Consider the following 22547-nt stretch of genomic DNA (forward strand, 5'->3'; position numbering starts at 1 on the left):
ATCCTGGCTCTCGAGCCCCCTGAAGCCCCAGGGGCCCTTCTGGGCCCCCCACCCCCATAAACACCCATGCAGTCAGTCCCAAGAAGGACCCGGTGCCCTGAGTTCCTGGATCTCTGTCCCCAGTTTATAGATGAGAAAACAGAACCTCGTGAGCTCACGGGACTTGCCTGAGGCCACGCCCAGGTGGCACAGCGCCACCTCTGCAGGCCGTCCGGACACTTCTAGAGGCAGGTCTGGACAGCAGGGTCAGGGTGAGAAAGACCCCGCAGCAGGTCCTGGAGGCCAGGCAGGGAGCCCAGGGCACAGTCACCGCCTTGGGCCCCTGTGGGGACCAGGGACATCTGCTCTGAATGGAAAGTGGCATCCAGCTATTTGCCTTTATGGGCAGAGGGTGGTACCAAGGCCTGGGCTCACTGTGTGACCTTAATCATGGCCCTCCCCTCTCTGGCCTGACTTCCACTTTTTAAGGACACTCTCTGACCCGACTTCCACTTTTTAAGGACCCTCTCTGACCCTCTGATCCTGGGCTGGGTGGCAGGGAGGTGGGAAGCGGGCCATGACCCACAGATTCAGTGCCTAGGGGACCCTTGCCCACCCACCTCCCCTCAGGGGACCCTCCCCTGCAGGCAGGTTGGCCAGAGCTCAGCCCCAGCACCCTCAGGACCCACGTCACCTGAACACCGACAGAACTGCACAGACCCCGCAGACACACCTCCCGCAGGGGCTTCTCCTGCAGGCCGAGGGGTCTCCAAGGACAGGGGTGGTGTCTAGCTCCTACCTGTGCCCGCCTCCCAGTGCTGAGGCCAGCACCAAGGAGCCCTGATTCTGTTGGATAAGTGAATGGGTGGGTGCTTGGGAGGGTGGATGAGTGGACAGGTGGACGGAAGAAGGAATGAATGGATGGATGAGAGATGGATGGATGGATGATGGATGGGTGGGTGGATGATGGATGGATAGATGGATGGATGATGGATGGATGATAGATGGATAATGAGTGCATGGATGGATGGATAATGGGTGGATGGATGGATGATGGATGGGTGGGTGGATAGATGGGTATATGCATGATAGACAGATCAGTGGACTGTGGATGGATGGAGGGGTGATGGGTGGATATGTGGGTGGCTGAGTAGATAGGCGAGGATATGGAAAAGAGTAGGGAGCTGGACACACTGCTGAGTGCCAAGGAGCTGGAGGACAAGGAACAGAGAGGTGAGAGTGTCCGTGAGTGGTGGACAGAATGAGGGGAAGAGAGGATGCCTGGGTGACTGGGCAGGTGGGTGTATGGGGAGCGCGGTCCGCAGAGTCCTGGTGCTCAGCAGATGTGTATCAAATGAGCGGATGAGTGGCCAGGTGGAAGTGGGCCACTGGAGCAGGAACTCCACCCACCTCACCACATGGGGACGACAGAAGCGCCCCATCGAAGGCTCTGAGCCTTCGATTTCCCCCCAGTGGTGGAGGGCGAAGCTGGGGCAGAGCTCAGAGCCAGCTCCCCAGGCCCCGCCACATCAGTGGACGGCGTGGCCCCTGGCCCAGCCCTGCCTCCCGGTCTACTTGCCACCCCTCCTGCGGCTCAGGTCTCAGCTGGTGCCGTGAGCTCCTGGGGTCTGCTGGAGGCAAAGACCGCACCGTCTGCTCACCCTCTGGGGCCCCCGCTGCAGGCAAGAGGGCCGGGCAGACCCCCGGGGCCATCCACGGCTGCCCCTTGGAGGGCGCCGCCACACCTCCCCCGCAACTGACGGGCACCCTGATGTCTCATCACAGCCGCGAGGCTCAGCCCAGACGTCCTGCTCCTAACAGCGAGCCCGGCGGGATGCCTGTCAGTGCGGGGGCAGGCCAAGGCGGCCGAGGGCGGGCAGGTTAGACTGCCAGTCTGGGGGCTGGGCTGCTGTCTGTCACCACAAAGGATGGGAGATTGAGACGGCCGGAAATGGCCTGGAGGGAAACTGGATGGCGCTTTGGGCATGAGCCACCTCGGTTTCAAAAAGGGAATGCAAGGCAGTAGACCAGAACCCCAGCGCCATGAGTCTCAGGGGCCCCTGCCACCCACCCGCCCCTCCCCACCCAACCCCACCAAAGTCAGTCCCCAACTGTGTCTGCGCCCCCCCCCCACCCAGCAAGTCCTGTCTGATTTATCCCCACCACCTTCCCCACGAGCAGCGCTGGGTGCCTCCGAAGACCTTCCAGAGACTTGGTAGAGAACCCGCCTACAGCGCAGGAGGCATAGGAGACGCAGGTTCCATCCCGGGCTCGGGAAGATCCCCTGGAGAAGCGAATGGCAACCCACTCCATTTCTCGCCTGGAGACTCCCACGGACAGAGGGCCCCGGCGGGCCCAGAGGGCAGTGGCGTCAGACACCACTGGCGGGCTGAGCACGACACAAGCGCCCTGGGAAGCAGCTCCCCCCACCGCCGCCCCCGCCCGTCCGTGCTGACAAACGGCGAAGTGCTGGCTCGCCCAGCACAGGCACACGACTTACCAGCAGTCTCACCGCCGTGAGGACGTGTCCGTGCAAGTTAAAGTCAACGGGAAAGGACACCCCACTCCACCCTCCGAGTCCCACCTGGCCTGACGACTCCCCGCTCCTCGAGTTTCCAGGGCCGATCCCGTGGCCACAGATCCACCGACGAGGCCACATCCCACACCCAGCTCTCCCCACTAGACTCGTGGTCGTGAGGTCCGCCGTGTGAGCCACGGTCCCACGACCTCTCGCCCTCCGCTCTGCCCAAGCCTCTATCCACAGCACCACTAAGGCCTGCAGTTATCAGCTTCCCACACCATGGCAGGGATTGGGACGTGATTCCATTTGACAACATTCGATGACAAAGATGCTTCACAGATGGCTCACAAAAGCCCTGAAAATGTCGCCGCTCTCACTGGCCAAGAGGACCCAGCTCCCAGCCCAACCTCCACCTCCACACCCGCCTGTGAGCGAACAAAGGAATGAGTGAATGAATGGATGGACGAATTTTGGTCTCGGCCCAAAGCTTCCTTCTGGAGCCTCCTGTGGGGCCCCTGGAATGTCCAAAACATTCCAGACTAAGTGAAAGTCACTCATTCATGTCCGACCCTTTGTGACCCATGGACTGTAGCCCGCCAGCTCCTCTGTCCATGGGAGTCTCCAGGCAAGAATACTGGAGTGGGTTGCCATGCCCTCCTCCAGGGGATCTTCCCGACCCAGGGATCGAACCCAGGTCTCCCCTATTGCAGGTGGATTTTTTTAACCATCTGAGCCACCAGGGAAACCCAAAAATACTGGAGTGGGGAGCTGATCCCTTCTCCAGGGGAACTTCCTGACCCAGGAATCGAACCAGGGTCTCCTGCATCGCAGGCAGATTCTCTACCAACTGAGCCACCAAGGAAGCCTCATTCAGACTAAACAGGTTCCCAAATCAGCACTGACCATCCCGTACTCCGGGGCGGCCCACTGAGAATGGCTGAGGGCAAGGCCATACCCAGAGGCCCTGCGGGCAGGACCCCGGCTCTGTGCTGGGTCCCGTCCCTGTCCTCCGGTGGAGGGTCTAGGAGAGACCTGGAGCCATGGGCAGGGGTGCTGCGACGGCTGAACGCAGTCTCGGGGGCTCAGCGGACGGCACACTGCTGTCCTCCCAAGGTCCCTCCTCAGCCTGGCCACCCCCGATGGGCCCCCCTCCTCCTGCAGCCAAGGCAGGAGTGGGACAGAGCTGCCCGCCTCACCAGGGACATCCCTGCCGTCAGGAGGACGCTCACCCCTGCCGGTCTAGTCCTCTGCCTTCCAGGATCCCATTAAGTGCCTCCTCTACCAGGAAGCCTTCCCTAGCGACTTCTGCCTCGGGCGGAAGGACTCCCCTTCTCCTGAGCGCCCTACCTACGTTCTCTGGTCCTCTCCTAGCCTAGGTCACCTGGCAGACGGCAGGTCACCTGCTGGCCCGTACCTCCTGCTTCTGGACCCACGAGCGCTCAGCCTGGGCAGCGGTGAGACGGGCGGCAGGTACCTGTCCCTGCAACACGGCCTCACTCCCGCTGTGACGGTGTGTGGGGCGGAGCTGGGGTCTCTGTGGACGGTTCTCCCCCAAGCTGCCCCAGCCTTAGCCGGACCTGACCACACCCTGCACAGGGCATGGCGTCCCCCTTGGCCAGAGGCCCCCTGGGCGGGCTGAGTGGAAAACAGAGCAAATGTGTGTTTTGTTGACAGAAAAGGAGACCCTCAAGGGCGACCCTGAGGAAGTCGTCAGATGGACCACGAAACGCCTCCAGGCCTGCCCGGCTCGTCCACATGGAAGAGCAAGTCAGCAAGCACAGCGATGGCCGAGAGGAGGCCAGAAAGAGCCAGACGGACTTCTCGGGCAAGACACATTCTCCGTAAGTGAGACGCTGAGCTGGGAGTCCAGGGACACCAGGGTCTCTCCCACCCCACCCACCGAGTGTCTGGGGGCGAGGGGCAGGGCGAGTGTGGCCGCGGGTGGGGCAGGGGCCTCAAGGGCAGAGGGAGCCCAGGTCACCCCAGATTCTGGGGGGAGGATGGAGTTGAGACAGTGAGGGGGCAGGGTGAGGGAAGAGGAAGCCCTGGGTTTGATCCCACAGGTGTGGGGAGTCTGAGGGGCAGGGGGCGGGGGTGGGGGGTGTCAGAGGCACAGATCTGGGGAACGTGAAGTCACCAGGCGGGACACGGTGGTCCAGGGGGAGGGGGAGAGGCAGGAGGGTCACCGCAAGGACCGGGAGTCAGGAGCATCCAGTAGGAGGGGCCCAGACGTCAGGGGCGGCGGCCCTGGGTGGCGCCTCCATCTGCAGCCTGTGACCACGGGGCTGGGGGCAGCCCTGAAGGAGGGCCCCCCACCTCAGTCTCACGCCTCCACGAGCCCCTCTCCAGCTGCCCTCCCACCTCTCCCCTGACCACCCCACTGCCTGCCTGCCTTGCACTGGGGTGCCGCCTCCGCTAGCAGGACCAGGTCTCACCCTGGGCCCTGCTCCTAGGCTGTGGGTCCACTTGCAAGTCTAACTGCCTTGCTCCCGCATGCACACCCCATACATTGGCACCCACAGCAGAGATGCCGCCTGGGTGAGCCCAGAATTAAGGGGCCCCCTCTTCACTTAAGTTACACACAGGAGCCAGCCCCCAGGGGCAGGAAGGAAGGTGTGGGGAGAGGACCCAGGCCAGGCTGGGGCCTGGGGGCTTCCCGGAGGAGGGGGCCTGGAAGAAGCCAGGGTAGGGTTCACTCCCCACCCTGCTTCCCCATCTCCCACTGCTCACAGCGGGACCACCCCCACCCCCGTCACAGCCCCCATCCCAGGCCTCCTGCAGCATTGGCTGGGGTTCAAGTCCCCCGGTGAGCTCAGCTCCAGAGGCCGAGCTGTCCCAGGAATCATGGCACCAGTGGGAACCCAGCCCCTGGGCCAGCCCCCCGGGACTGCCAGTTCTCAAGGAGCAGAGGCAGAGCCCTGGACAAGTGGAGGGGACCCTCTGCTCCCCCCCAGTGGCGTGCGGCTCCCCTGACACACTCCAGGGGCAGATACCACCCGGCGTGCAGGCCCCAGTCCAGGGGCCTCCCCACCCCACTGTCTCGGGGTCCCCAGGGCCCTTGATGGGGAAACCGAGGCCTCGAGGGCTGAGGTCACAGATTAGGGCCAGCGCTGAGACCGAAGGGTCAGTGTCCTCATTTCACCAGAGAGGACGGTGACGAACAGAGAGGTCAGGGCGCTTTCCTAGGTCACACAGCTGTGTTTCATGACGCATCTGGGACTGGAGCCCACCCTCTAGGCGCCCCAGCATCTGCTGGGTCAGCCTCTGGGCCTGAGGGGCAGGGGCCGGGGGAGGAGAGGAGGGACGGGGTTCAGGCAGGGAGCAGCTGGGGCCTCCCTCCCCCAGGACCAGGAGTGGAGAATTCCAAGGTGGCCGCAGCTGAGCATTAGCACGGCAGCCGGAGCTGCCCCAGTCCTGCCCCCGCCCCTCCCGCCAGCTTCCCCTGCTCCAGCCCAGAAGCTTCCCTGCCCCTCCCCTGGGCCCCACACCTGCCGCCTTCACACAGGCCCACTGTCACCACCCTTCGGGGGCTGTGGGCCAGGCTGCCCAGGACTCTGGGAGGCCAGGAGCCCTGGAGGCCACGGCCCCTGCACGTGGCACCAGCCCACGGTCAGTGGTGGTCAACAGAAGCTTCTAAGAGAAAATCCTTGTACGAAACTCAAGGGACAAGGGAGACCAAAGAGCCCGAGGCCCTGGGCTACACCCTCAGACCCCAGCCTCCCCTAAATCTGCCCGCTCAGTTCACAGACCCTGAGACACCTAGAACCTCATTGCCCTGACCCCCAGGCCCCTATAACCCCAGACCCCCCGTCCCCCAGGCTCCAGACCCTGAGCCCCAGGCCCCCAGACCATCAAAGGCACAGGCCCCCACGCCCAGAGGCAGAGGTTCTCATTCCTACAGGTCAGAGCTCAGGCCCCACCGAGGAACAGCTGGGATAGAGTCGGTGGTTTGAGCAGAGCTCAGGGTGAAGGCCTGGAGTAGATGAAAAGCTTCTAGAAGCTTCCGTCACCCACCTAAAGGAATGACCCCCTCACCTACACCTCCCTCCATGCGAGGCAGCCTGTCCTGACCCCAGCACTGGGTCGGGGGACACGGGGGCCTGCCAGTCAGGGGTGCGAGACCCTCCCCTGCTGCCTGAGGCCCTGTTCCAGGAGGGGTTCTGCTGGGGGTTGAGAGGAAGGCAGGGAGGCCAGAGAGCAGGGCAGGAGGAGTCTGGCTCCGAGGGAGGCCGGCAGGGAAGCGGCCTGAGCCAGAGTCGTCCCCCACCCCCTCCCACGGCCCCTCCTCCCGGCCCCATTCCCGGGGCCCAGGGACAGACAAGGGGGCCTCCCGGGGAGCAGCCACCCTGTGCTCTAAGTGCCAGGACCTGTCCTCACTCCCAGCACCCGCAGAGAGCCGGCCAGGGGCTGGCAGGTGACCACCCTCAGTCAGGGCCAGAGAGGCGGGGACTGGGGGCCCGGCAGGATGGATAAGGGAGGGGACAGAGGCCTGGGGACCTGGGGGCCAGTCCTGACCCCTCTGCTTGGGCAGCCCCGGCCCCCGCACCCCCACCCCCTGGCCCCAGTTGCCCTCCCCTTGCTGAAGGAGGTGTCCAGACTCTGCTGTTCTGAGCTGATGGCTGGCCCCCAGCCCCCACCAGACCCCAGGAAAGGAGCAGGAACTACAGAAACCTGGGGAGTGTGGGTGGGGGGAGTCCTCCCTGGAGGCGGGCCCCTATCTGCCCATGGAGCCACAGGCATTTGGGAGAAAAATGCTTCTGGAGAAACAAGCCTGGATGGAGGATGGAAGAACACTCATGTTTTAAAAGGTGCATGCCTCCCAAACAGCACCGACTCAGCCGGCCAGACGGAGGCCAGAGCGCCGTCTCCTGCCACCTCCCTGACCCCTGCTCCTCCTGGCCGTGGGCCCCCAGCCCCCGGGGCTCCAGAGAGAAAGGGCTCCAGGACTTGCCTGGCAATCCAGTGGTTCCCTGGGAGAGGCGGGGATGGGGACTGGGGGGGAAGGAGGTTCCCCTGCAGAGCTTCCTCAGCTCGGCTTTGGCTGCCAGAAGCCTGGACCCCTGGCCTCCTCCCCACCCCCGCCCCTGGGAGAGGGAAGCAGGGCTTCTCATCCAAGCCCGCCCAGGATGGCCCGGCTGCAGTCAGCCGGCAAGGCTCACTGGGGAGACTCACTGTGTGCTAAGTTGCTCAGCCGTGTCTGGCTCTTTGTGGCCGCATGGACTGTAGCCCGCCGGCTCCTCTGTCCCTGGGATGCTCCAGGCAAGAATATGGAATGGGTTGCTGTGTCCTCCTCCAGGGGATCTTCCCAACCCAGGGATCGAACTTGCGTCTCACGTCTCCTGAATTGGCAGGCGGGTTCTTTACCACTAGTGCCATCTACACTTAAAGTCCCCTGTGAGACGCAGTGGGGAGGCTGGTGAGGGGGCAACCCAAGGTGCCCACCAGGCCCTGCTCCCCCGCCCGTCCCCCCTGCCGCGTGGAGCCCCACCCCAGCCCCTTCTTCCCCAGCAGCTCAGGGGCCCTCCTGCCACCCGGCTGCCCCAGAGCCTGGATGGACCCTTCATCCCAGCAGCCCCAGGTATCCAGCCATGCCAACTTTGGGACCCTCAGCCCACCCACGCTCTGCCCCAGGGTCGCACGCTCACGGATCGGAGGTCACTGCAGAGCCCCCGAGCCGCCGGCCAGCTGTCCCCGCAGGACCAGGGCAGGAGGGGAGAGGCCGGGGCTCCTGGTGGGGATTCCAAGAGCCCTGAGCACGGAGCTCAGGGCTGGAAACTCCACACGTGTGTGCGTGCGTGTGTGCCCATGCGTTCCAAGTAATGCATCTGTCCTTCTGGGGGAGGTGTGCTTCCCACCAGCTAGTCCCTTTCCGGCTTATTAACAAATCGCATGGCCTGACACGCGTTTCCCCCGGGACTAAATCTCCCCATCAGATCAGCATAATGTGAACTAAGTAAACACTGGGATGCTCAGGCCACGCTCGGCCGGCGGCCACCTCCCCACCCGGCCACCTCCCCACCCCCACCCCCACCCCGGGGCCCTGCTGCAGGACTGGCTGAGTCTGGACCCTCCCCCCAGCGCTCAGAGCCTTCCTGATTCCCAGCCCACACTGCCTTTTGAGGCCCATGGGGGGAGCCTGGGACCCCTGGAACTGTCCCTCAGATACCCTAGTTCCCCTCACAAATGCACCAGCCCCGGGAACCTGCCCCCGCCCATCCTCCTGAATGAAGCTAACTGAGGGTCTTCAGGGCAGGCCCTTGGAGTCACCGTGGCATCTGCAGCGAGGCAGTGAAGTGTGTGTGGAAGCACCCAGCCTGGGCTCTCACAAGGGTCCTCAGGCTGGAGCATGAGGCCAGCCTTGCCCTTCCAGGCCAGGCGGGGGCACCAGCCCACCCACGCCACGGCCACTGCCTCCTGGAGCCCCGATTCCCTTCCGGATGGTGGAGGAGGAGGGGGTGGGAGGAGCCCCAAGGCAATGGGAACTTGTAGTGCTTCCAAGGACCTGGGACTCGGAGGAGGGCTAACTGCCGGGCGGGCAGTTCACAGCTGTCTGCTCTGCTGCTCCGAGGCCCCGGGATCTAGGGACCAGCAGGCATGATTCCAGGGTCTCCCTCAGGCCAGGGTCTCCAGGGCCAAGGGCCTGAAGACAGGAGTGCCAGGCTGATGCTCACCAGGCCCGGAGGGTACCTCAGCACCCCCCGCCTAGCCCACGACACAGCCCAGGACAGTCCAGACCCCAGGCCTCCTGCCGCCCAATGCCCCACTCTGAGGGGTCCTATTCAGGGTTCAGACATTTGCAAGATACATGAACATCTAGGCATACGTTCCTGAAAGGCACAGTCCTGCCTGGCTTCCAGAAAGCCCGGAAACCCCCAGAAGGCCCCAGAAACTCCAACCTAGAAGCAGGTGTGTGTGTGTGTGGGGGGGGGGGGGGGGGTCATGGTTGCCTGAGCTCCGCCCCAAAGCCTTGGCAGGGCCCAGAGGTGTCAGCCGGGAAGGTCAGACCCCGCGGGGCCGAGTGTCCTGCTGGAATGTCAGTGATGGGCGGTGACCCCAGGGACCAGTAGGTGACGTCACAGCTGGGAACTAGGGTGTCCTGGGGACAGTCCCCCGAGCAGTTCCCCATCCCAGGCCTGCCACTCCTCGCCCGACCGCGTCAGACGCGGACACGCGAGACCCAGCTCCCTGCCTCTAGCCCCGCCCACAATAGCCTGGCCCTGCCCACATGCAGTTGGCCCCGCCCATAGGCACTTGGCCACGCCCACGGGTGCCCGCCCCCCGCCTCTCCCCCACGAGTGCCCCGCCTCTGCGCATCCTTGTAGGTCTGGCTCCCGGAGCTCAGCGCCTCGTTAGAACTCTGTCCACTTCTGGGCAAATCAAATCACCCGAAGATGAGCCTCCAGAGACTACAGCGGGCCCTTTGCTCTGGGAAGGAGACAGAAGGTTCTTGGGGGCGGGAGCGACACCCCAGCCCTACCCCTGGGGGGCGGGGGAGATGTCCAGCTTTCCAGGAGGCTGCACTCCCAGGGTGGGAGGGTGGGGGGCGGGACCGTGAGTCCAGGACCCTCCCGAGTGCTGGTGCTTGCTGACACACGTGAAGAATTGTGCACGTGGAGACCCCGTGACCCTCCCCATGGCCACATCACGCTGTTTTGAGATGGTGAGACCCCAGGTGCAGAGCTGGGATTCACACCCAGGCACCGTGCCAGAGCCCACCTGTGGCATCGGCATCCCTGGGAAGCACCCTCAAGACGCCCTCCTCAGGCCCCCAGGCTCCCAGCCACCCCCACACAGACCTCTCCTGCCCCTGCACGCAGGAAGCCTGGCTCCCTGCTGCTGGATCTGGGTCTTCAAAATCTGCTCCCCTGGGTTTAGCCCTAGACACACGGCTGGACACACAGGGCTTGGAAAGTCCCCACCAAAGACTGTGTCCCGTGAGAATTCCTTCCTGAAGCCAAATTTCAAGGTCCCTGGAGCAAGCACCAGCCTCTTCTGGCCCTCAGTCTGGGGCTCAGACAGCGGCTGATCTGGGTCGGGCTCAGAGGACACAGTGGGGACGGTGAGCGGATGGGCAGGGCCGGCTCGGGCTGTAGATCACCCCCGTCCTGTCCCGAGTTCTCAGCTGAGGCTCATCCCACCTCGTAAAGATGCCAGCAAGCCCCGGGCCAGCACAGGCAGGCCCACAAATCAGCACCAGGCATTGGATTTAGAGCATCACCCCTCTGCCAGGCAGATCAGCCTCGGCGGACGGCCACCGAGGCCGCAAGAAATACGGCAGCACGTCTCGGCTGCTGGAGAAACGGGAGAGATTTATTCCAAACCGAGGAGGCTGAGTACGCTGTCGGGGCGGCTCAGACACAGCCCTCCTTCCACGGGAGGGGAAATCAAGGCAGAGGAGGGGGAGCTGCCGGGACCCATGTGCCGTGGGGGTCCAGGCCTGCGGGGCGCGGGTGACTGGCAGCCCCCACATCAGGAGTTTTCTCAGTGGAGCACCTGAGCCATCTTCTGAGGACAGCTGAAGCCAGTCAGTCACTTGGACCATGCTTTCCCAAATGACTGAGAAAAGCGGGAGTCAGTACATGTGGGAAAGGCGGGGCCCGTGGCGGCCGCCCTCCTCTGGGCTGGGGGTGGGGGCAAACGGCTACCCCTGGGGGTGACTGGGCAGGAACAGCAGCGGGGGACGTGCAGACCAGCTGGCTGATGGCTGCCCGGGGGTGGGCAGCTGACCTCACATTCCCCAAGTGATGACAGCATGCAGGCAGGCATAGGGTGACCTCACCCCGGAGCCGCCCTGTGAGTTCTCAGGGACGTCACTGCCCCTTCGCCAGCCTCAGGGCCGGGCCAGGCAGCCAGGGCACACAGCAGTTAGACAGGCATCCTCACAGGCGCTGAGGATGCAGCCCCAAGCCCTCCAGCTGGCAGACGGCCTCCTGGGCGCCCCTCCCTGAGGGGCAGCCACTGAGTTCCCTGGGAGACCCAGAGCCTGGCACGGGCTACAGCCGCATAGGGGACGGACCCAGCCTCAGACAGGCCCCAGGGACCCCATCACCACTCCCAGGTCTCCGTGGCTGCATAGGGGGTTGGGGTGGGGGGTGGCTGCCTCCCCAGCACAGCCTCTGACCCTGGAAGCTCCCCCCAACTGGGGAGCCCCAGGAGAGGGCCTACGTCAACTGCTCCCCCCAGCTGGACACTCAGAGACCGCAGACCCCCTTCCCCAGTGCCCCGGACCGCGCCCACAGATGGGAGGCTGGCAAGGACAGCGTGGCCACCAACAGAGTCAGCAGAAGCCCAGCCTGGGTGGAGGAGGGCCCAGATTTGCCCCTAGATGGCTGGTGGGCCCCCCGGTCCAGTCTGGATCACCCAGAGGGTACAGGGGTCTCCAGGCGACCATCAAGGACCTTAAATGTGACTCTGGCCAAACGCAAGGGCTCCCAGGGGCCGAAGATGGAGGATTTTAGTAGCAAAATTCAGCAGTATTGGGGTGCAGCCCAGCGTATAAAACAAATATCCTCAAGTCCATTCCTGTAGACGGGAGTGATGGTGTAAACCAACGGAGGAGAAGAGCCCGCCCGCTTGTGCAGGACAGTAACTTATGGAGGCACTCGTCCTTCCACCCTGTGTCCTGGGCGGGACCCTGGACCAGAAAAAGGACGCGAGGGGAAATCAGAACCAAGTATGGACTCCAGTCAGTAGCGATTATAACCAAGCATCTAGCGTAAGATGTGGGTGTGAGAGGAAAAGCGTCAGGTGTATGGGAAGTCTCTGCTCTGGCTTTCAAACTTTGCTATAAACCAAAGAAAATATTTGTTTTTGAAAGATGATTCTGAAACAAATACAGGACTGTGGGAGGCTGAGGTCGGGGGCAGCTGTGTGGTTGGTGCATAATAAAGTTCTGCGCTTGCCTCTGCGGCAGTGTTTCTGGTGGAACAGAGGTGGGGGCAGGGAGGTGTCCAGGGCCAGCTACCAGGCCCCCTTTTTTGTTTGGAAGGCTGAGCAGAGCACTGAAGGTGTTCAATCCCCGGGTCAGGACAATCCCCTGGAGGAGGCCATGGCAACCCACTCCAGCTTTCTTGCCTGGAGCATCCCGCGAGCCTAGCGGGCTGCGGTCCACGGGGTCACAAAGAGTCAGACACGTCTGAGGGACTGAGCACGCACACTCCTGGCCGCCCCGGGTGGAGAGGAGTGTGGAGGGGGTGGCCCTCAGGCAGCGCAGTGGCCCTGGAGGGATGCCCCCCAGAGACTCCAAGTACAGCCCCTGCGGAGGCCCCACCCTGGGCCCCACCTTACCCGGAAGGCCCTCCCCTGAGACCTCCCAAAGTCCCTGACCTGCCCCTGGGCCAGGGCGCTGGATTCTGGGGATGGGGAGACACAATGCCCCTGGGCCCTTTCCCCATCTGATGGGGAAATGTTAATAGTCCCTGGGCCTCAGCGTCCTAAAACACAAGGTGGGCTGGGACACAAGGCCTCCTAGGCCCCTCCCTCCACCGCCCCGGGGAGGGGCCTCTCTCAGCTCGTGGCTGACCCTCCCCCAGCCTACCCTCTGCAGACCCACAGGAAGCCCGGCTTCTTGGCCAGCCCAGGGAATTCCTTCCCGGCCCCCTCCCAGCCTCCCAGGTTTCCTGTGTGGAAACGGGTCTGGATCCTGCCTTGGTAAACACAATGTCAGGAGGGAGAGATCACCCTTTGAGCTTCCTGTTTGCTGGGAGCAGACTCCAGACCCTGGGGGCTTCCAGGCACCCCCCACCCCCAGACAAACGCTCCCCCACCCCGGGCTGCAGGACCCCCTGGGACCACACGGCCAGGGACCCACGTGAGTGGCATGCGCCCTGGGTGGCCTGCAAAGCAGGAGGCCGGCCAGGAGCTGGCGCTGGGGCGGGACCAGGGGGGCAGTGACACTCGGTCACGATGCACAAACTGCGCCAACAGAGGCGCCCGCCCTCCTGCCCCAGACCTCAGGAGAGCACGAGGCAGGGGCAGGCCGGTGGGCAGGCCGGTGGGCACTGGGCAGAGACCTCCTGCTGTGCATCTAGGGCCCCAGGTACCCCAGGCCACCACCCTCAGGCCCAGTGGGAGCCACACGGAGGCTGCTGCTGTGACTTCACCCCCATTTCTCTGGGGGACAGGGGCCAGGAGGGACAAGGCCTCACAGCTGGCCTCCCTGGGGCCTGAGCCCAGGAGACAGACGGCCCCACAAGCAGAGGAGGCCCCTGCGATCTGCAGGCACCCCCTCTCTGACCCTGCCCCACCACCATCCCGGCCACTGCCCCTGCCCCAGGGCCCTGCGGGTGAGCACGGGGTGCTCAGAGGCTCACTCTCAAAGCTCTGGACTCTTCTCCCAGCCCCGGACTCTGGGCGGCGTCACCGGGCCCCCTGGTGCAGATGAGGCCCAGGAAGGAGGCAGGATGCTCCTGGGGGCCCAGGCCAGCTGCTCAGTTCCTGCCCCCCGCCCCACCCCCTCCCTGGGTCCGGCCTGTTCCCAGCCACGCACTGGGCCCAGTAAGCACCCCCTCCGTGTGGCCCGGCGCGACCCCCGCCCAGCTCCTCCTCCCCTCGCAGGCAGGGCGGGTGGAACAGGCCTGGACTCGCAGGGTGAGTCAGGCGGGCACCTCGCCCGGGGTAGCCAACTGGCGGGGTGCCAGACCGGCCTCAGAGGCCGTGAGAGACGCCGCCTGGGCGGGCTCACGCCCCTGGCCCCGAGAAGCCCAGGCAGGCCCCCTGCCCCCTCCCTGGGGGGCCGGCTCCCAGGCCTGGCTGATCCCCGCCTCCACTGGGAACGGCCCTCTTCCCAGGCCTGCCTCCCCTCCCGGGAGAGGGGACACCTGGGCAACCCCGCCCGCCCTGGGTCTCGGCTTCCCCGGGTGTTGAATGAACGGGGTGCCCACAGCCTCACAGCGGCAGCTGGGTCCCAGACGGCTCCGCCTTCCCATCCATAAAATGGGCGTCTTGTCCTCAGCTGCTCCCTGCTGTAATGACAGGGCTGACAGCTTTGATGGCCAGATGAAAGGCCGCCCAGGCCCCCGGGCTGGCCCCAGGATGGGGGGCTCCCCCACCATGGGAAAGGCAGGCACCAACTCCCGAGCCTCCCCCAGACTGTGGGAAGTGGGCTCCCCTGGCGCCGAAGGTCACCGGCGCCAGCCTCGGCCGGCTCCACCAGAGGACCCTGCCCAGGACAGGTGCTGGGGTGGGCGGCCGGAGTGGGTCTTGGTGGGAAGCAGGCTCTGGGCCCCTCAGTGACTGAGGGCGGGGAGGGGGTAGGAGGGGTTTGTGCAGAAGGAAGGGGCCTACCCAGCAAGGCCCCCACCTCACCCTGAGTCCCACCACACCTGTCTTGACCCCCCACGACCTCCAAATTCAGTGATGGAGAAGCAGCTTGGGAGGCGCCTGCCTGGGTCTCTGCTGGGAACCAGACCTGACCCCAGAACAGACACCTGTGGGGCGTGGAGGGGGGTGGGCGTCCAGAGTCCCGCAACCTCGCGGCTGACACGTGACCCCGATCCCAGGGGTCGCAGGGCCATCGACAGCAGAGAGGCAGCCTGGGCGCCCCTGCGGTGGACCGGGGGCCACAGGAAGGACCAGGCCCGCTTAGGGACAGGGAGGGGCCTGCAGACTGGAGAGCTCCGGCCCTGCTCGACCCTCCTCGGGGAGAGGCCGCGATCACGGGGCTCACGCGTCTGTTCAGCTTGTGCCCCGAGGCCCACTGGGGCCCAGCCCTGCGCCCGACAGGGGAGCAGCAGTGAGTCACCCCACCACGCCCCCGGGGGGCCCCCACGACCCCGGGAGACAGGCGGAGAGCGCAGAGGATGCCCCGGGCGGGGGTTGCACCCCAGGACAGTGAGACCACCAGGCAGTGGGCCCCACACTCACCGGCTGGGGGTGGGGAGTCCCAGGCACCGGCGGGCTGGGCGGGGCTGCCAGGTGCCCGCGTGGGTGCGTGGGGTGGGGGCCCCAGGGCTGTGGGGCGGGGCGGCCTGAGCACAGCAGAGAGGCACGGAGGGGACGGTGACGGTGCTGGATCAGGGGCCCCTGCCGGCTCAGGCGGTCCTGGACCCGGACCCCGCAGAGGGTCCGGGCATCTGTGTTCTGGAAAGGCAGGCGGGGTACGGAGACGGGGGGCAAAGGAAGGAGCTTGGGTTCCCCGAGGGGCTCCTCCTCACCACTGCCAGGGTTCCCAGCTAACACAGCCTCTGGCAACAGGGCCAGGGACCCCCCAGAAGCTGCTGCTTCCTGTCGGCCCAGGCCCCGCCCCTGCCCAGGCCCAGCCCCCAGAGAAAGGGGTGGGAGGAGGGACAGAACACAGGTGGGGGCTGGAGCCCCGGGCTTGCAGCAGGACCTCCTCCCCGGCAGCGCCCTCTCGCCGACGGCTGGCCCCCGCTGTGGGGTTTGTGGGTGGGGGCCCCCCGCAGCCTCCTCGCCCCAGGACCCTCAGAGGACAGCATGCCAGGTGGACTCAGGAGCCTCGTGAACAAGGGACCCATCTTTTATTCACAAATAAAAGCTGCAGCAAGCTGTTATCTACACGTTTGTACAAAGGTTCGGACGACCCTAGAAAATCCACAACGGTCGGAAAAAAAGAACCCGTCGTGACGGGAACGTCCTGCTCCTGTTAGCAGGCTCATCCGGGTCTGCATTTGGCCTCCCAGGGACCTCCACCCCGGAAAGAGCCCAGCCGCAGTGACACCTTCCATAAAAACCATAAAAACATAGAGATCATTTGTCTTCAAGTTCCCACTGCAAATACCGCATCTGTAGGCAAAATGATACAAAAATACGAACCTAACAGCACCGTTACAAAACCCTCATCCCCCAATGTGTGTGTGTGTCGGTCTGTTTTGTTTTTTTGCTTGTGGTTTTGGTAAGAATTCCTGCCGTGGAAGAAGGCGACAGGTGCCTTCCATTCAGCCCTTGGGCGCTGCCCTCCTGGCAAACTCAGGACAGAGCAGGTCCCGCCCGGGGAGGGAGAGTCAGCACCGCCCCCCCTCACCCAGAAGACCCACCCCACCCCAGGCTCCATCTGAGATCAGCAGAGAGAACACATGGGGGGTCTGCAGACCCCTAAGGCCGGATCTGTTGAGAGGAAAACGGCTCTGAAGGACAAGTAACCTGAAGCTAAAGCGGAGCCTGGCGAACCCAGGGCCGCTCTGCCGCACGGAACCGGCCAGCCGTATCCCAGGTGCAATCCGATCCGACAGCCGGCCCAGCGGCCCCCAGACGGCCACAGGCACCACCCAGTGTGCTGGTGTCTGAGTCCTTAGCACCAAACGCAGAAAGGAGAGAAACCCAGTCCCAGGGTAAAGGCACTTGCGTCACAGTCCTCCGTGTCCTGCACACTCGCTCCTCCGCCCGCGGGCTCGGCCGGCCCCTCCCGTCCCTCACGCTCCATCGCCTCCAAGACCCCCCCACCCCCGCCCCCGCCGTCCCACAAGGGACCCTGCACATCCTCGTCCCTCCAACCCCCAGCACATCCTCGCTCCATCCCATGTCCCATCCTCGAGCCTCTGACGCCCTGTCCCCTCCCCCTGGGGGCCCGTGGCCCAGCCTCAGACGTCCACCTCCTGGGGCCCCGGGGCGGCGGCAGGGGTGGCGGCACTGATGTCGAAGCAGGTGACCATCATGACGTGGGCCTTGCACAGGTTCACGCATTGCTCCAGGGCGGCCGTGGCACGCTCCAAGGCCACAAGGTACTCGGCCGACTCAGGCTCCAGCCCCGGGTCCACCTCGACTGCAGTGGGGGGAGCAGCGGAGAGCCGGTCAGGCCCGGGGTCCCCGCAGGGCCGAGGAGACGCCTCTCCCCCTTCCAGCCTCCAGGTCCCCCCACCACCCCTGGGCCCAGGGTCAAGTGGCCAGACTGGGGTGCCGGGCGGGGCTGGGGAGACTCACACTGCTCCAGCCAGCGGCCCGGCTCCAGCATCAGCCGGCCCTGGGTCTCGGCCAGCTCCCCGCGTAGCAGCTCCCGCTTCGCCTGCACCTCCTGCAGCCGCTGCAGCCTGCGCTCGGCCAGCCGCAGCCTGGCACCGACGCACACCAGGCCCTGGGCACAGGTGAGGGAGGGGCGCGTGGGGGGGAGCGGTGCTTAGGCTCGGACGACAGCCTGCTCCCCGGAGCTCTGGCACCCCAGCCTTGACCCGAGCCCCGCTCCACCCTCCAGGCCTGGACAGGCGCACGGTGGAGCCTCCAAGGCAGGCAGGGGTCAGGCCCTGCCCCTCCCTCACCGCCCCCCTCCCCACCCGTGTGGGGCTCAGACCACGGGCCCCCGAGGCCGCCTGTGCCGGCCTGGGACTCAGGCCCAGGATGAGCGCCATTGCCATGGGAATGCCCCCCAACCGGCCCAACTCCAGGGCACAAGAGAGGTGGCCACGGGACCCTTCCCCTGGCAGGGGCTCAGGCCCAGCGGGGCTGCTCCTACCTTCTCTGAGCTCTGGGAGGGCTGTGGATGAGAGGGGAAGGTGAAGTCAGCGGGCTGCCAGTCGCACCGAGAAGCCCTCCCGCCCTCCCAGCGCCCCGCCACTGCCCCCACCTCCGCCGGGCCCTCCCTGGGGGGCAGACGGCGACGCTGCAGGCGCTCCACATCATCAATCTCATACACCTTGATCTCGAAGGGCTCCTTCAGCGCGCCAGCCAGGGGTGGGGGCAGGTCCACCCACTGCCCAGGGAGGCTGGGCTTGCGGCCCAGGGCAGCGGCATCGGGCAGGGGGGCCGGGATCAGCCGTCGCCGCTGCAGACCTGGAACAGACAGCCGGGCGCTGGACGCGCAGAGGCCAGCCCCCAGCCCCCAGCCTGGCTGCGGCTCTGATGGGCAGAGCCCACAGGGGCCCAATCCCGAAATGCTCAGCCTAGCGCTGGCCAGAAACCCTGACCAGCCCTACCCCATGGAACAGACGCACTCCAGCTGCACCCCCGCCCAGCACCTCCCGCCTGGATAGCCACAGCAGCCTCCCCGCACGGCAGAGCCTCAAGGCCACGACCCTTGACCTCTGGCAGTCACCCTTGAACACCCTAATGGGCTGCTCGGCCTCCTAACTCACAGGTCTCTCTACTCCCACTGCCCCCGGACAGACCCCAAAGCCAGGCCCACACTGGCACCCCCACGTCTCCCGAGACGCCCCTCTCTACCACCCCTGCCAGCCTCCGGCTTTCCCATGCCCATTCATCAGAGCGTGCATGCCTCCCTCCCAAGGCCCTCGAAAGCATCCACCGGTGCCCAAATCCCCCAGCCACACTCAGCCTGCGAAACAGCCCATCCAAGCCGTGTCCACAGAGACAGGGGTCCAGGGGACGGACACGGGGGCTTCCAGACAGACAGCTGGATGCCAGCCATGGGAGCAGTGGGCTTGGTAGACCCCCATCCTCTCCCAGCCCCTCACGCCTCGGCAGGGTGACCTGGGGGGGGGGGGCCCACCCTCGCCATCCCATGCCAACAGGATGAGGACCAGCCTAGGGGCAGCACAGGGGGGCAGAGAAGGGCACATGTGGGGTGCATTTACAAACTGCAGAGAGCAGGGCACGCCTATCCCCTCGACCTGCATCTGGACCCATCAAGGATGCAGTGACCCCAGGCCGAAAGGGCAGATAAAACCCAGGAGGGTCTGGGAACGCAGGGAGGGGACTCCCAGACCCTCATCGCCCTTCCCTCCCCCACGGCGTCACTGTTAATGGAGCACTACAGTCTGTCTCCTCTCCTGCACCGTAGGAAGAAGGTATTTGCCATACCCTTCCCCACCCAGTACACCCGCCTCATCCAATCAGCAAACGGCCCGCAGGACCCTCATCCCGCTCCCTGCAGCCTGCGTGTAAAAGCGGACTAAGGACCCCGTTCGACGTCGGTTCTCCCTTGATGCTGTTTTAACAGTATCTCCCGCTCTAATAAACTTTATTCTTCTTTCGTTTTGTCTCATGTCTGGAAATTCTTGCCCAACCCGTGCCCGGCCCACGACAAGCGGCTGCCTGCACCTGGGATCCACCGAGGGGGTGGCCGGCGGTCCAGGGTGGCCCGCAGCCATGACGCACACCCACCTGTGGCCCGCTTCTTGGGGGACTTGAGGCTGCGGGAACGGGCGCCCGGGGAGGCGGCACCGCTGTCGCTCATGGAGTCGGGGGCCGAGGAGGTGCTGCCCGTGGCCTCGCTGTCCCGCAGCACGCTCTCGTAGCCGCTGCTGCCCCCGCTGTGGTAGAAGAGCGCCGTGCGGCCCATGGCGGGCGGCAGCTCCCCGCTCAGCACGCTGCTGTTGTCGCTGCCGTGGCCGCTGCTGCAGCGCTGCGGCCGCCGGGGCGCCGTCACCTTGCTGTACGGGGAGGGCAGCGCTGGCCGCTCCTCTGACACGTTCACGCCACTGTCGTTGCCGCTGTCCGAGTCGGCCGAGCCCCAAGAGGCGCCACCCCGGCTGCGGGCGCCCCCGGCAGCCAGCTCGTGGACGCGGCTGTGGGTGGCCCGCAGCGCCTGTTTGGTGCCCATGATGGTGCCCCGGCTGGCCTTGGCCCCGACGCCTGGCGCCGCCCGTGGGGCTGCCCTGGGGCCCGTCACGGGGCCGCAAGGGGCCCTACCCGCCATGGGGGCCAACGGCTTCGCCGAAGAGCCCAGGGCCCGGGGCCCGCCGGCCACTGCACTGCGGCCCTTGCTCCCGCTGCTGGGGGGCTTGGGGGCCCCCACGCCCTTGGCGGGGCTGCTCCTACAGGCCGGCGCGGGCCCGGGCGTGGGGCTGGTGGGCGGCACTCCCAGCCGGGGCACAGCGCGGGCCGGCCGGCTGGGGGCTTCCCTGGCCTTGCTGCTGCCATGCGCCAGGCTCTCGCAGCGCTCCAGAGACCCGTGAGTGGCGAGTCGGCATGCTGCCTCTGCCTTGCCGGTCCGTGCCTTCAGGCTGGACGTGGCCCTGGGGATGGAGTGGTCAGCCCGGCCGCCAGGCCTGGCCTCCCCGTCCCCTCGGAGGAAGGCAGCAGCCCCGGGCCAAGCTGGGCTCCCAGCCTGCGGAGAGGACGGCCCCGGGCCAGTCTTGTGCTCCAGGCTGGACTTGCGCACAGGGGGTGCTGGAGGGGCCACACCTCCAGGCCTTGCACAGAAGCCCCCCTTGGGAGCCGCACTCTTCTTGCTGGCGGGGGTGGCCTTGGGGCCGCCCAGGCAGGCCGCTGCCTCCACCGGGGCGTCCCCAAAGGAGGCGGAGGGGGTGCTCACCCCCAGCGTGGTGGCCCCCCTCCGCAGGGGTGGGATCGGAGCCACGACTTCCGGCCTGTGGGCCGCCTGGCCCACCTCACAGCCGTCCACGACCCTGCGGGCAGAAGCCAGCATTGGAGCTGGGCAGGGGGCCCTGCTGGCTGAAGCCAGGGGCGGCGGGCCACAGTCATCGGCCCGGAGCAGCCAAGGATCCTCAAAGAGGCCTCCGGGGCCAGGCAGGCCCGCGGCCAGGCGGGGGCAGCCCACGCGACTGGCCACAGAGGTAGTCCTCGGTGTGCGGGGCAGGCTGGAGTGGAGGGTCTGTGCGGGGGCTGGCCCCCGGGGAGACACGGCAGACGGCTCCCGGCAAGGTCGACAGGGGGCCGCCATGGCCTCCTCTGCGGGACAAGGACCGCGGGCGGGCCCGGGACTGTCCAGTCTGCGGCGCTCTGTGCACTGAAGGCCGCTGTCCTCCGGGGAGCCACCGTCCGGGACGGAGGAGCCCAGTGAGGGGGGCCCTGCCAGCACCTCGGAGCCGACAGAGTCTGGGGGGCCCGCTGGCGTGGGGCCAAGGCTGTCAGCGGTGCACACGCTGACCTCGCTGAGCCAGGAGCTGCCGGACGAGCTCTGGCTGCCGCCCGCCCAGGCCCCCTCGTCCAGGGCCCCGCTGGGGGGCGGTGACGTGTACGCGTCGAACTCGTCGTTGATGCTGCTGATGATGCTCACTGGCCTCGAACCCGAGGCCAGGGCCTGCAGGGAGCAGTCGCTGCCGAAGCTGGCCAGGCTGGAGGGGCGCCCGGGGCCGGACAGCCCCCCCAGAGACAGCTCCTCCACCAGCGTGAACACCAGCTCATCCTCCCCATTCAGCTCCACGGGCTGCTGCAGGGTGACCGTGGTGGTCAGCAGGCCCCGCTCCAGCCGGTGGCCACGTGCAGGCGGGCAGGGGTGCTCGGCCTGCCCACTCCTGCCCACGGGGGGCGTCCGTACTGCACCCGCACCATCGCTCCCACCAGGCTCCACGGAGGCCCCGCCAGCCTCTGGCCGCCAAGGCGGGGGCGGGGCCGGGCTGGGCAGTGGCCTCCCGCCTCCGCCCGCCTTGGCCTTATCTGGCGTGGGCAGTTCAGGCCTGGTGCTGCCCTCCTCTCTCTGGTCAGCGCCAGCCTTGGGGGGCTCCAGGGCACCCCGCTGGGCATCTGGGCTGGGGCTGCCACGAGGCGTGCTGGCAGCCAGCGGAGCGCCCACAGGTGTCCTGGGGGCTGCGGTCTCGGGCAGCAAGGGTTTCCTGCCCGCGCGAGCCGGGCCAGCCTGGGCCCCAAGGGGGCCCTCAGTGCCAGGAATGCAGCCCAGCCGCTCCTGAAGCTCCGCGAAGGTGCTGCAGCGGAAGTGGTCGGCCTCCCGCGGGCCCGGGGCGGGACCAGGGCGGCTCAGGGCGGGACCGGGGCGGCTCAGGGCGGGGATGATGGGCACAAAGTCAGGCGGGCCCTCACTGTCCGTGAGCTCGCGGTCCGACAGTGCCGTCCCGCCAGGCCCCACATAGATGACCGTGTCACAGGACTGCTCACTGCTGGAGGAGTAGTCGGGGTCGCCGGGCGAGCTGGCGGCCAGGCGGTCGGGGTCCGGGGCCATGGCGTGTGGGTGGAAGGGGCGCAGGTGCGGGGGACGGCGGGCATGGCCTTCCTCGCATGAGCTGTCCCCGCCAGAGGAGCTGGACGTGTACTGGGGACAGAGCAGGGACACCCTGAGCGGCGTCCCACCTGCCTGTCTCCCCCAGAACCCCCAGCCACACGCCACACTCGAGGGACGGAAGTGGCGGCGCGGCCACCAGCAAGGTCTCAGGTCCCCAACACAAACAGACCTTCTCAGCAACATCCCAGAAAGCGGCAATCCGAGTCGCAGGGAGGCGAG

The 22547-nt window shown here is 66.3% G+C and overlaps 2 protein-coding genes and 1 non-coding gene across 3 annotated transcripts in view; 1 reads left to right on the top strand and 2 right to left on the bottom strand.

Moving 5' to 3' along the window:
* Window positions 1–1145: 1145 nt before the first annotated feature.
* LOC139038776 (collagen alpha-1(I) chain-like) lies at window positions 1146–15237 on the top strand. Its single transcript, XM_070478374.1, has 14 exons — window positions 1146–1212; window positions 1453–1587; window positions 1662–1819; window positions 3759–3970; window positions 4237–4341; window positions 6006–6109; window positions 6812–6914; window positions 8009–8078; window positions 8132–8287; window positions 11684–11867; window positions 13279–13785; window positions 13880–14089; window positions 14454–14704; window positions 15001–15237. Exons 1-14 carry the CDS (start codon window positions 1146–1148, stop codon window positions 15235–15237), a joined length of 2499 nt encoding a protein of 832 aa, XP_070334475.1.
* Window positions 3290–3362, bottom strand: TRNAR-GCG (transfer RNA arginine (anticodon GCG)). Its single transcript has one exon. It is a non-coding gene; the product is annotated as a tRNA-Arg (tRNA).
* A 719-nt stretch (window positions 15238–15956) lies between the features above and the next one.
* Window positions 15957–22547, bottom strand: part of KIF26A (kinesin family member 26A) — a 39426-nt gene continuing 32835 nt past the window's right edge. The window contains exons 12-16 of the mRNA XM_070477725.1: window positions 19511–22358; window positions 18015–18220; window positions 17904–17924; window positions 17378–17528; window positions 15957–17219 (exon numbers count right to left, since the gene is read on the bottom strand). Coding sequence (XP_070333826.1) covers window positions 17038–17219; window positions 17378–17528; window positions 17904–17924; window positions 18015–18220; window positions 19511–22358 — 3408 coding nt within the window. The 3' untranslated portion in view covers window positions 15957–17037. The remainder of the gene's footprint in view (window positions 17220–17377; window positions 17529–17903; window positions 17925–18014; window positions 18221–19510; window positions 22359–22547) is intronic.

Source organism: Odocoileus virginianus, chromosome 16 (genome assembly GCF_023699985.2).
Source record: "Odocoileus virginianus isolate 20LAN1187 ecotype Illinois chromosome 16, Ovbor_1.2, whole genome shotgun sequence".
Classification (NCBI taxonomy): domain Eukaryota; kingdom Metazoa; phylum Chordata; class Mammalia; order Artiodactyla; family Cervidae; genus Odocoileus; species Odocoileus virginianus.

Excerpts from the sequence above, each read along its gene's own strand:
- LOC139038776 (XM_070478374.1), top strand. The coding sequence starts at position 1,146 with ATGGAAAAGAGTAGGGAGCTGGACACACTGCTGAGTGCCAAGGAGCTG. Across the intron at positions 11,868-13,278 it reads CAGTCTGGATCACCCAGAGG|GACCCCCTGGGACCACACGG; the intron begins GTACAGGGGTCT and ends CCCGGGCTGCAG. Across the intron at positions 14,705-15,000 it reads GGCGGCCGGAGTGGGTCTTG|GGGTCGCAGGGCCATCGACA; the intron begins GTGGGAAGCAGG and ends CCCCGATCCCAG.